The 11,090-nt window shown below is 46.7% G+C and overlaps 1 protein-coding gene across 3 annotated transcripts; it reads left to right on the top strand.

Annotated features, from left to right (window-relative positions):
• The first annotated feature begins 22 nt into the window (after positions 1–22).
• Positions 23–4,414, top strand: IGFBP1 (insulin like growth factor binding protein 1). Of its 3 annotated transcripts, none has more exons than XM_063088021.1 (4): positions 23–367; positions 1,907–2,086; positions 3,276–3,404; positions 4,283–4,414. In XM_063088021.1, exons 1-4 carry the CDS (start codon positions 23–25, stop codon positions 4,412–4,414), a joined length of 786 nt encoding a protein of 261 aa, XP_062944091.1. The 3 variants fall into 3 exon arrangements, with proteins under 3 accessions (XP_062944091.1, XP_062944090.1, XP_062944089.1); XM_063088020.1 differs by having other exon boundaries at positions 23–389; positions 1,905–2,086; XM_063088019.1 differs by having other exon boundaries at positions 23–397.
• Positions 4,415–11,090: the final 6,676 nt, after the last annotated feature.

The following is an 11,090-nucleotide window of genomic DNA, read 5'->3' as shown; positions in this document are numbered from 1 at the left end:
CACTCGCCGCCTCTGCCCGGCAATGCCCGAGGTCCCCGCTGCCGGCGGCTGGCCGCTCCTGCTCCTGCTGGCCATCCAGGTGGGCGCGGCCGCCAGCGCTCCCCAACCGTGGCGCTGCGCCCCCTGCTCCGCTGAGAAGCTCGCGCTCTGCCCGCCGGTGCCCGCCTCGTGCCCGGAGCTTACCCGGCCGGCTGGCTGCGGCTGCTGCCCGACATGTGCCCTGCAGCTCGGCGCTGCCTGTGGCGTGGCCACTGCGCGCTGCGCCCAGGGACTCAGCTGCCGTGCGCTGCCCGGGGAGACGCGGCCCCTACATGCCCTCACCCGCGGCCAGGGCGCCTGCATGCTGGAGTCTGATGCCGCTGAAGTCGTGCCCAGCGACGAGGCTGAAGGTACTACAGTCCCCCATCCCGAAGTCCCCTCCCCTGAGACCGATGATCGGGCCTGAGGACCAGCACAGGCTTCTCTAAAGGCCACAGCGAGAAGGGCGCAAATGCCCCGGGCCCAGAGGTTGCATCCAGAGCCTGGAGTGGGGAAAGGAGCCTTAGTAACCCGGGGGACGCCCAGCATTGCCTGGTCCTGGTGGGAGGCGCCGCAGGAGAAGCAGGGAGAGGCCCAGGGCACACACAGCTTAGTGGAGAGTTGGGCAGAGAGCCCACACATGACACCCCGCAGCCGAGGGATCTCTAGAGACCCAGACAGTGCAAGTGGAGGGGGGAGATGGGGTTTCCTGGGGCAATGGGGGTGCTACCCGGCTGCCTAGGCCCTGTTCCCTGCCAGCATGTAGGCAGCCCCAGTGGCAGGAGTGTCCAGGAGGGTCTAGAATGCCAATCCCTCCTGCTGGCCTCCCCAGGAGGTGTTTGGAATGTCCTTTGTAATATACGTCCTGTGGATACAGTATGTGCTTCTCAGATGTTTACAGAACATAATGTGAGAGTTTAGGCTAAAAACTTCTCTTCCATTCATTGCCATAGAAAAACAATGTTTGATGTGTATGTTGCCCCCTGAGAACTTGACAATAAGGTTCTTTCCTGAATTTAAGCAGGGGTTTGTTTGTAGTGGGAAGGGGAGGAAATGCCTCTTTCCCTACTCCAGCCCCCTAGCTCCTCATCTGGGCTGGTTGCACGTCCTGTGAGATTCTTAGAGGAATCTCGTGCTTCCCTACCCCCATGGGAATCTGTGGGGGAGCTCGTGACCCTTCTAAAGAGGGAATACAGTTTTCTTGCAGATTTTCTGCCCTCAGAGTAAATGAAATGGAGCCTACTCAATGGCCCTCAAAGGAAATAGATTTCCACAGGGGTCCCTTAGAGCAAGTTCTCTAAGATTCTGTCGATGCACCCTTGGACTCTATCTGCAAAATGTCTGATGACGCCCCCCCCCCCCCCACCACGCCCTTCAGGGGTTGCAGAGAAGTCACTAAGTAAGTGGCAAGGCAGGGTCCTCAGAAGAGGAGGATACTGCTTTGGTCTAGGAGAGCTTCATTCTAGACATCCCCCACCCCCACCCAATGAACCCTGCCACCAGATCATGCGGCATTACTGAAATCCCCATTTTATGGATGGGGAAGCTGAGATTCCCAGGTTCTTCACTAATGAGGTCAGGAATGGAATCCTTTTGGGTTGTCCCCAGCCTCAGCAAATGTGCATATTGCTCCCCTCACTGTTGCTTTAGAAGCAAACACAGGGCACTCTCGCCACACGCTGAAACACACAGCACAGAATAGCTATTGCTGTTGGGCCATCCTTCTTCCAGGAAACCATTAGAAGAAGCCCCTTTAGAGAGGGAGTTGGCAAAAATCCAGGTCGATGTGTCCCAGCCTGGTTTTAAGGGAAAGTAACTTTGGGGGGCGGGGGCACAAGTGCAGACGCTTCCAGAGGGCTCATGGGTGTTTGATGTTTCCTTTTCAGAGAACACCCCCACACCTCCAGAGAATGTGTCCCCCCAGAGTGCGGAGATGACTGAGGAGCAGTTCCTGGAGAGGTTCCACCTGATGGCCCCTTCCAGTGAGGACCGGCCCATCCTGTGGAACGCCATCAGCACCTATGAGAGCATGCGGGCTCGTGAGGTCGCCGACGTCAAAAAATGGAAGGTGAGGCCATGCAGGCAGCATAGTCTCTCTTTTGGGAGCCCTCCAGCCTTTCTGGTCCTGACACCCTGGGAAGAAACACTTTTTCTCCCAAAGTCTGATAGACATTTCTCAGCTGGCTGTTAACACGAGGACTTTCAGTAGAGGGGCCCCTTGGATGTAAAGAAAATGCAATTCCTGCTGTGCACCTTTAGACAGATTACTCCATGTCTCTGAGCTCATCTCTAGAACGAGAGCGTCAGACTAGATAATCTCCAAAGAGCATTGAGTTACACTATTCTAAAGCTTAGCCCAAGGGCCTAATTACTCCCAGCCCCATTGTATCTTTTTTAACCCCTTTAAAAAATATTGTGGTAATATATACACAACATAAAAATTTCCATTCTGATCATTTTAAAATATAGGCTTCTGTGGCATTAAGTACATTCACATTATTCTTCAACCATCATCACTACCCCTTTCTAGAACTTTTTCATCTTCCCAAACTAGAATCTGAACCCATTGAACAGTAACTGTCCTGTTCCATCTTAATTAACATCTGGTTTTAATTCTACCACTTGAGGGCGACAGAGAATCAAAGTTGGAGCAATTTGAAGTTGGGGGTGGGGAGGGAGGGGGTAGAAAGAAAATCACTTCTACAAACATGCGTGCCCAGAAAAGTGGGGGCTTGAACCATTCCGTCTGGAAATGATGACGAATGGAGGAAAGTTAATTCTTATCTCAAATTATCTAGATGAATGCCTTAATCCTCATTTGATTTGGCTTATGTAGATTGCAGAGGAAAGTTGTTCAAAATCTAGAAATCTCTGCTGCTAAATTCTCTGTTCAGAGAGCTGTGCCCGCTCTCCTTTCAGCCATATCACTGGTACCAAAATTATTCAGCAAGTGGCAGGAAGAGTCAGGAAGAGTTTTGTGGTGTGGACCAGGCTCTTGCTGGGGATGTTTCTGTGTTGTTTAGAAAATGCTCGGTGAAGGACAGAGTGATGTTCCCACCTTTGTCTTAATGGCTCAAGACAGAGACAAATCACCCTCGTTTTACAGGTGGGAAGATGAGGCCCAGAGAGGCACATCACATGACACATGACCTGGGACCCACACAGCCCCGACGAAACCTCTCAATCAATCAGTCATCAGCTAGGCCGACAATTTACTTTCTCTTTTCATTTACCCTAACGTTAAATTATTCTTCTAGGGGCCCTGCCAAAGAGAACTCTACACAGTGCTGGAGAGACTGGCCAAGGCACAACAGAAGGCAGGCGAAGAAATTTACAAATTTTATCTGCCAAACTGCAACAAGAATGGATTTTATCACAGCAGACAGGTAGGTGGCACACAGGTGTCCCACGGGGACAGGAACTACAGCCCCATATCCCTGCAAAGCCACAGATTCTCATGGCAAAGAATGTCCAGCCCCAAATACACACCATAACTGGTCATATTAAACAAGATCCTCCCTTCTGGGAACCAGGAGCAACCAGTGGAAATAGCCTGATGAACAGCTCAATAGTTTACAGTCGGTGGAGGGAAACTTGCCCTGGCCAGGGGCCCTGTAGCTCTGTCAGCTCCAGCACTTAGCAAACCAATAGAGCTGGAGGACGTTCCAGGCCTCCCAAGGTTTGGGATCTCAGTTTCCTCACCTGTACTGTGAGAGAAAGGAAGCAAACTGAACTTAGGAAAGCAAATATCTATCTGGACATCTCTTCCTTTTTTTCCCTCCCCTGCGAAGGAAAACAAGCTCTATATGAAAACACAGCAGCATGTTTGGGGCTTGCCAAATGATGAGGTCAAGCAAACCAAGACTTAATTCTGAGGAGCACGTGGGATTCAGTAAAGCACAGGTTCTGTGGATTCTATTGGGGGAAACTGAGGACTGGACACTGCTTTATAACAGATGGGGAATGGTGGGTCACACACGGGATGTGTTCTCTCCAGGATGGGCCCCCCTCATGTGGGGACATGAAGCAGACAGCTGTGCACAACACTGTACCATTTAACACAGGTGTGAAGTCATCATCACATGTGACACGGTCACTATCTCCATTTTATGATGAGAACCAGGAGGGTGAGGGATTTGCCCATGTCTCAGCTAGCTGGTGGCTTGGCCGGGTCCTTGGCTGCACTGAGAGAAAGGCTGGCTTTAGCGCCACCTTACCTGTCAGCTTCTCACCTGCTGATCTTAACCTTGGTCCTTTCTTTCAGTGCGAGACATCCCTGGACGGAGAGGCAGGGCTCTGCTGGTGTGTCTATCCTTGGAGTGGGAAGAGGATCCCAGGGTCTCCGGAGATCAGAGGGGACCCCAGCTGCCACCAGTATTTTAATTTACAAAACTGAAAACAGATGCCGTATATGCTGTTTCACATGCAATATTTAAGTATACAGTATATTTATACTCTAGAACACACACACATTTTTATATATATGTATATGTATATATGTAGGAACTACTTTTTATACTCCATGTATTACTTGATAGATAAACCTGTTTATTTATTCACTGTAAGTTTATTTTTTTTCCTACACAGTAACCTGTGCTATTTTAATTTATATATCAAGAAACACTTCTCATCACATTGTGTGTAAGTACTTTATTTCAGCTCTTCAAAGGCTCATACTTCTTTTTTAAAGAGCATGGGAAATACTGCCTAGAAAATGCAAAATCAAATATGAGGCAGTGATTTTTCAAGTGGTGTGAAGGAGGATGGTTAACCCGTATCTGAGAATGACTTACTCTGTGTATTCCATGGATGCACGTTTGATGTTAATTTGCAGGGAAAGCTAAAAGGTTGACGATGTAATCAAAGCTGGATGTGGTGATGTTCAAATGTGCATTGGATGTATTGTTAAACACATGCACATCGTAGAGACATTTGGAATAAATATTCCACATGGAAGCATCATTATTGCTGTGGTCATTTATTGAAATATATTGTCACAGTCTTTGCTTCTGAAACCCCTTCCTCCTTTACCATCCCCCTTCCTCAAGCAGTTTTGTGTGTTGGGGATATAAGGATGGTGTTTTATGCCTGCAGAGCTCCTGGTACCCTGGTCCCAGGTCTGCCTCACTGCCTTTGGGCTGCCACTTACCAGTGGGGCTCCCCTTGCCCACCTCCCACTTGTCCCCTTCTTCCCCAGGGCCCACAGCCTCTTCCTCAAGGTGCCCCTTCCCTTCAACTTAGAAATAGGCCTGCGACTCTTCCATCTTAAGACATAAACACCTCACTGATTTTTGCTCCTACCCTCTCCTCCCTACCTGCCCTCCCTCCCCCATAGGCTCCCAGCCAGGAGCATTCTTTCCTCACTTCTGCTTCCATAGCTGAGCCCTGGTTGCACTGGTCCTCCCTGCTCCTCAGATTTCTTCTTTACTACTGTGACCCACTTGCTTTGCCAACCCTGCCCCTCTTCATTCTCACCCACCCTGTTGACTGCTCCTTCCCCACCCGCTTCCACATCTTTCTCGACACCTTCTCCATCCCATAGGCTCCCACCTGGCCTCTTAGCTCCCCCAGCCTGCCTCCTGGATCCCCTGCTCTTTTGCCCTGGGGAAAGTCAGGGCCTCTCCTCTCCCCAGGCCACCTCAGACGTAGCATGGCTGGGGGTCTCCCTGCCAGCCTGTGCCCTCCCTGGAGGCTGCAGCTCTCTATCTGGGGTCTTCCTTAACCCTCTGACCCTATGGCTGCCAGGCTACCAACCTCTCTGCCAATCCCCCAAGACTGATCTGTGAACATAGCTTCAGACTCATTTTCTAAAATGCGTCTTGTAAAAGTGACTTCTGCAACGTCATTGTCATTACCATGACAGCAGCAAGCTTGTTCAGGACACAGTCTGAGGACCTGGACCACACACCTGCATCACAGATGGGGGCTTCAGTGCTGCAAATCGCATGAAGCTTTTGGCACGCTTCCCCTGGAGCTCTACAAATTAAACACTATCCGTATCAGAATCTCAGCCGACTTCTTTGAGGAATTGACTAGCTGATCCTGAAGTTCATATGGAATTGTAAGGGACCCAGAAGAGTCAAAGCAATCCTGAAAGGAACAATAAAGTGAGAGGAAGACTCACACTTCCTAATTTCAGAACTTACTACAAAGGAATGGGAAGGCAGACAGTGTGACATTGACATAAGGACAGGCATATCAGCAGCAGAGTAGGATTGGGAGTCCATCAGTAACCTGAGAGTCAACTGGTTTTCAACAACGGTGCTAAGGCTGTTCAATGAGGGTTGAAGTCTTTTTGGCAAATGGTGCTGGGGCAGTTGGATATCCGCAGGGAGAAGAATAAAACTGGACCCCTACCTCACACCATATACAAAAATTAACTCAAAATCAATCAAAGACCTAAATGTGGGACCTAAAACTATAGAACTCTTAGAAGACAATGTAGGGGTAAATTTTCAAGACTCTGGATTTGGCGAAGGACCATGAGATACAACTTCATATCCACTAGAATGACTAGAATCAAAAAGTCAGATAACAAGTGTTGACAAGGATGTGGAGAAACTGGAACCCTCAAACAGTGTTGGTGGAACTTTTTAATGATGTTTGGAAAAAAGTCTGGCAGTTCCCCAAATGATTAAACATAGAGCTACCATATGACACAGCAATTGCACCCTTAGGTATATACCACTTCTAGGAGTATACCCAAGATAAATTAAAGTATATGTCCACCCAAGAACTTGTACACAAATGTTCATAAAAGCATTATTTATAATAGCCAAAAGGGGGGAATAATCCAGATGTACATTTATGGATGAATGGATAAAATGTGGAATATACAGACAATAAAATATTATTCAGCCATCAAAAGGAAAGAAGTACTGATAATGCTGTAATGTGGATGAACCTTGGAAATAGTATGCTAAGTGAAAGAAGCCAGTCACACACAACCACACATTTACACATTATTATGATTCCATTTGTATAAAAGTGCAGAACAGGGAAATCTATAGGGACAGAAAGTAGATTAATGGATGCTTAGGGCTGGGAGGGAAGATGGGGGATGATTGGTAGAGGGTTCAGAGTTTCTTACTGATAGACAAAATGTTCTAAAATTGGCTATGATGATGTTGCATGTTTGTACCTATACTAAAAACCACTGAATTGTACAGTTTAAATAGGTGGATTAAATTTCTGGGATGTGAATTATATCTCAATAGAACTGTTAAAAAGAAAGTTGTTTCAGTGGGAGCAACACTGTCAGGCTTGAGCTTTAGGAAGAAGACTCTGGAAACAATGGTTATGACAGACTCAAGAGATTAAGGAGGCTAGACAACCAGATAGGAGTTGGTTGGAACTCTTTAGGTTGCAGATGCAGAGAATCAAAGCAGAGGAGTGTCAGAGGCACGGCCAAGAGGGGAGGCCGATCAGGGTGTCTGGAAGAAGTCACCTGTGCTCGCTGAGCCTAACTTCTCTTCCTGCATTCCCTTTTGAACACATTGTAATCAACTGCAAGAATTAATCACAATTCTTGTTTTATAATACACTCTTACTGTTGATCCACACTTGGCACTCTGTATTTACCTGTTCAATTTTTAATAATGTCATAAGGACTCATAGACTTCTCACCCAACTAGAATTTTGACAATAACATATTAAACTCATCACTCATTGCTTCGCTTTGCATATAGTTTCATTTCATCTATACCTATTTTTTAAAGTATGTTTTTATTTTTTGATGATTTCAATTATTTTTTTACATCAAAAAAGTGTATCATGCAGAATGTGAGCTTTAGGGACTTTGTCTTTAAACTTGATGCTGTAAAGCTATGTCACCTGCCTTGTCGTGTGTGCACCTGCTGTTCATTCTTTTAGGCTTCCCCAGGGTATTCTTGTACGTGGGTGAACATGTTGTGCCAGCTTCATGTGGAAATACCTTATTAGGAAGCATTCTCATGAGCAATCAGTGTGGCTCTGAGCAAGTGGGACCAGGAAGTCTGAGCCAGCCAAACTTTACAGCACGTGACTTGGGTTCAATGCCTCAAGACAGGGAGAGTCACACCTTGAAGTGGCCCAGGAGGGGCAAAGGAGCTGGCATTTGATGTTCTCTGAGATTATTTTACATGAAGTCTATTTTTAAGTTATAGTTGATTGTCTGTTGCTGGTGTATAGAAATGAAATTCACTTTTCTGTATTCTCACACCTGGCCATATTGCTAAACACTCTTATTATTTATAATGATTTGTACGTAGATTCTGTTATGATTTCTATGTAAATGATCTAACATCTTCAAATAATGACAGTGTTTTTCAATTGTTAAGTCTCTTTTTTTCTTATCGTACAAGCTCAGCTCTCTCACACCATGTTGAATAAGAGTAGGTATTCTTGTTTGGTTTATAATTTTAAAGATAGTACTTCTAATGTTTCCCCATCTAGAATGTTGCTTGTCTGTTTTTAATATATACACATTATCAGATAATGGGAGTTTCCTTACATTCTTAACTTATAAGTTTTTATTGTGTTGAATTTTGTCAACTGCTTTTACTGTTTCCATTAAATATCTTTTTTCTCTGTAATATATTAATGTGATAAATTACATTTACAGATTTTCTAATATTAAATTGTTTCATATGCTCGAAATGAACCCAAATTGGTAATGGTCCTTTTTCTAATCTTTATTCTTTCTGTTTCTTTCTAAGAGTTTTTCCACTTGGTCTTCCATTTCACTAAATCATTCTTTAGCTGTATCCATTCTATTTTTTATTCCATCTACTTGTTTTTTATTTCAATGATTATATATTTCATACTGCTATGGTTTAAATGTATCACCTCCAAAATTCAGGTGTTGAAAGTTAGTGGCTGATGTGACGGTATTAAGAGGTGGAGCCTTTAACAGGTAATTAGATCACAGGGGCTCCTCCCCTTTTTAATGGGATTAAGGCTGTTATAAAAGAGGCTTCACACAGCATCTGGCTTTCTTGTCCTTCCACCACATGAGGATTCAGCAACAAGGTGTCCTCTTGGAAACAGAGAGCAGCCTTTACCAGATACTGAACCTGTCAGCACCTTGATCTTGGACTTCCCAGCCTCTAGAACTGTGAGAAATAAATTGTGTTTTTTTAAAATAACCCAGTCCGTGTATTCTGTTATAGCAGCATAAAATGGATCAAGACATGTACCAATTACCCCCACTGGTTTCTCTTTATGTTTCTTCTTGTTGTTTCATGATATAACCCCTTCTTTACTCTCTTCACACCTATTTGTCATGCTTTGACTAATGGTTCTATTTTTGTTTCCAATGGAAAATAATTTAGTTTTTGGTTATTTTTTGATATAGTTGTGCTCTTCAAGTGTTTTGTAACTCATGAAGTCATATTCCACCAGGGCACCGGCTATATGTGTGGGTCTGTGTCCACACCTGAAGCTCAAGGGTACAGTGCGGCAGGTAAAGAGTGAGTCCCAGATGGAGAGCCCCAGGCAAGAGAAATCTGTAACTGGTCATCCTTACTCCTCTGTCCCTGCCCAGGGAGGAGCAGTTTCAGGAGGCAACACTCCTGTTGAAAAAGGGGAAGGGATGATCTGAACATGGCAAATAATCACCTCGTCCTCAGACCTCCTGGATTTCACTCCTTCAGGACACCGGGGTGAGTTGTCTCTGCAGGTGTGGGGGCGGGCACTGACTCTTTCTAAGCCTCATGGGGCATTGGTAGGTACAGAGCTACAGCAGCCTATTTCCTCTGGGTTCATGCTGTGGCAACACGGGTCACCTCCTGCCCCAGGAAGTACCACCACTACCTGCAAGTGCGCCCTGTGCACACACACCCCCATTCAAAACAGCCTCAGCCCCCATCTCCCCAGGGGTTTCTCACCTTTTCAATGATCTTGAAGTGTTCCTTTAGGACTCCTCTGTGGCTACATCAAGGGAGGGTGCCAGAAGTCTCTGCTGCTCAGCACCTTCGTGGAGCTGGATTCTGATCAGTTCTCACCTCCAGCTGCAACTCCAGGCTGGAAATGCCCCCACGTTGTTAAATCCATTGGGCCCTGTCACCTTCATCTCCCTGTTGGCACAGTTGATCACTCTCCTGCTCGAAGCCCTTTTCCCTGGGCTTCAGAACCTCCATTCACCTGGTTTCTTGGCCCTGGCAGTTCCATTTTGCTGCAATTTCAGACCTTGGCCTCCTTCTCTTTTCTACCCTGTTCCCTCCTTAGGTATCTCATCCAGCTCCCACTGTGCTGAGAGCTCTAAAGCCGACCCTCGCCTTCACTCCGTGCACCCAACGCCCCAGTCACGCCTCTGTGGGGACGTCTAACAGGCGTCTCAACCCTAACTCAAACGCGGTTCAGATCCTGTTGTTCTCCCCAAACCCACCTCCTCCTGTTTGCTAAAACTCTGCTGTGTGGCTGCTCAGACTTGGCACCAGTTTTGACTTTATCTTCTCATCCCTGCATCCAATCCTTCTGCAAGCACTGGGGCCCTGTCGACCACATTTCAGCCTCCCAGCAGATGGCTTCTGTGGAGCAGCCACAGTGGCCTGCTGCAAGTTTCCAGGGCTGGACGGGCCAGGCCTGGCTCGCTCTCTGTCCCCACTCCCCGGATACCTCCCTCCTGCCTCGTGACCCTCAGGCATTAGGACCACCTGCTCCCTTGCTTCCTTCAGGTCTCGACTCAAAAGTCACCTTCTCAGTGGTGCCTTCTGTGGCCAGATTTTTCCAAATTTAAAAGAAAGAAAGAAAAAAGAAAACAGCAGCACCAGCACTTGACACCACACCTTTCCCTTTAGTTTTTCTCCACGGCACTTACACTAATACCTTATGTCCCACCAGCTAATCTTCATAGTCTTTCTCTACAAGGGCAGTGATTTTACGTGTTTTGTTCAAGACCATGTCCAAGGTTTGGGAAGGTGGCAGGACCGTGAGCAGGGGCTGTAGGAGGGGGAACCTGAGATGCACTATTCCTCGGAGAAGACCCAGGTAGACCAATACAAATGGGGGCTCGGTCCTCAGATATGAGCTAGAGGTGAGTGCGTCAAAAATGCAGCTTTTTTGAATAAAAAGAAATGCAGTCACGTTCACTA

Source organism: Cynocephalus volans, chromosome 2, assembly GCF_027409185.1.
Source record: "Cynocephalus volans isolate mCynVol1 chromosome 2, mCynVol1.pri, whole genome shotgun sequence".
NCBI lineage: Eukaryota > Metazoa > Chordata > Mammalia > Dermoptera > Cynocephalidae > Cynocephalus > Cynocephalus volans.
The sequence above is the reverse complement of the archived record's forward strand: the minus strand, read 5'-3'. Positions and strand labels throughout refer to the sequence as shown.

Coding starts and splice junctions, on each gene's coding strand:
- IGFBP1 (XM_063088019.1), top strand. CDS start 23: ATGCCCGAGGTCCCCGCTGCCGGCGGCTGGCCGCTCCTGCTCCTGCTG. Junction 398..1,906: donor ACGAGGCTGAAGGTACTACA/GTCCCCCATCCC, acceptor TCCTTTTCAGAG/AACACCCCCACACCTCCAGA. Junction 3,405..4,282: donor GATTTTATCACAGCAGACAG/GTAGGTGGCACA, acceptor CCTTTCTTTCAG/TGCGAGACATCCCTGGACGG.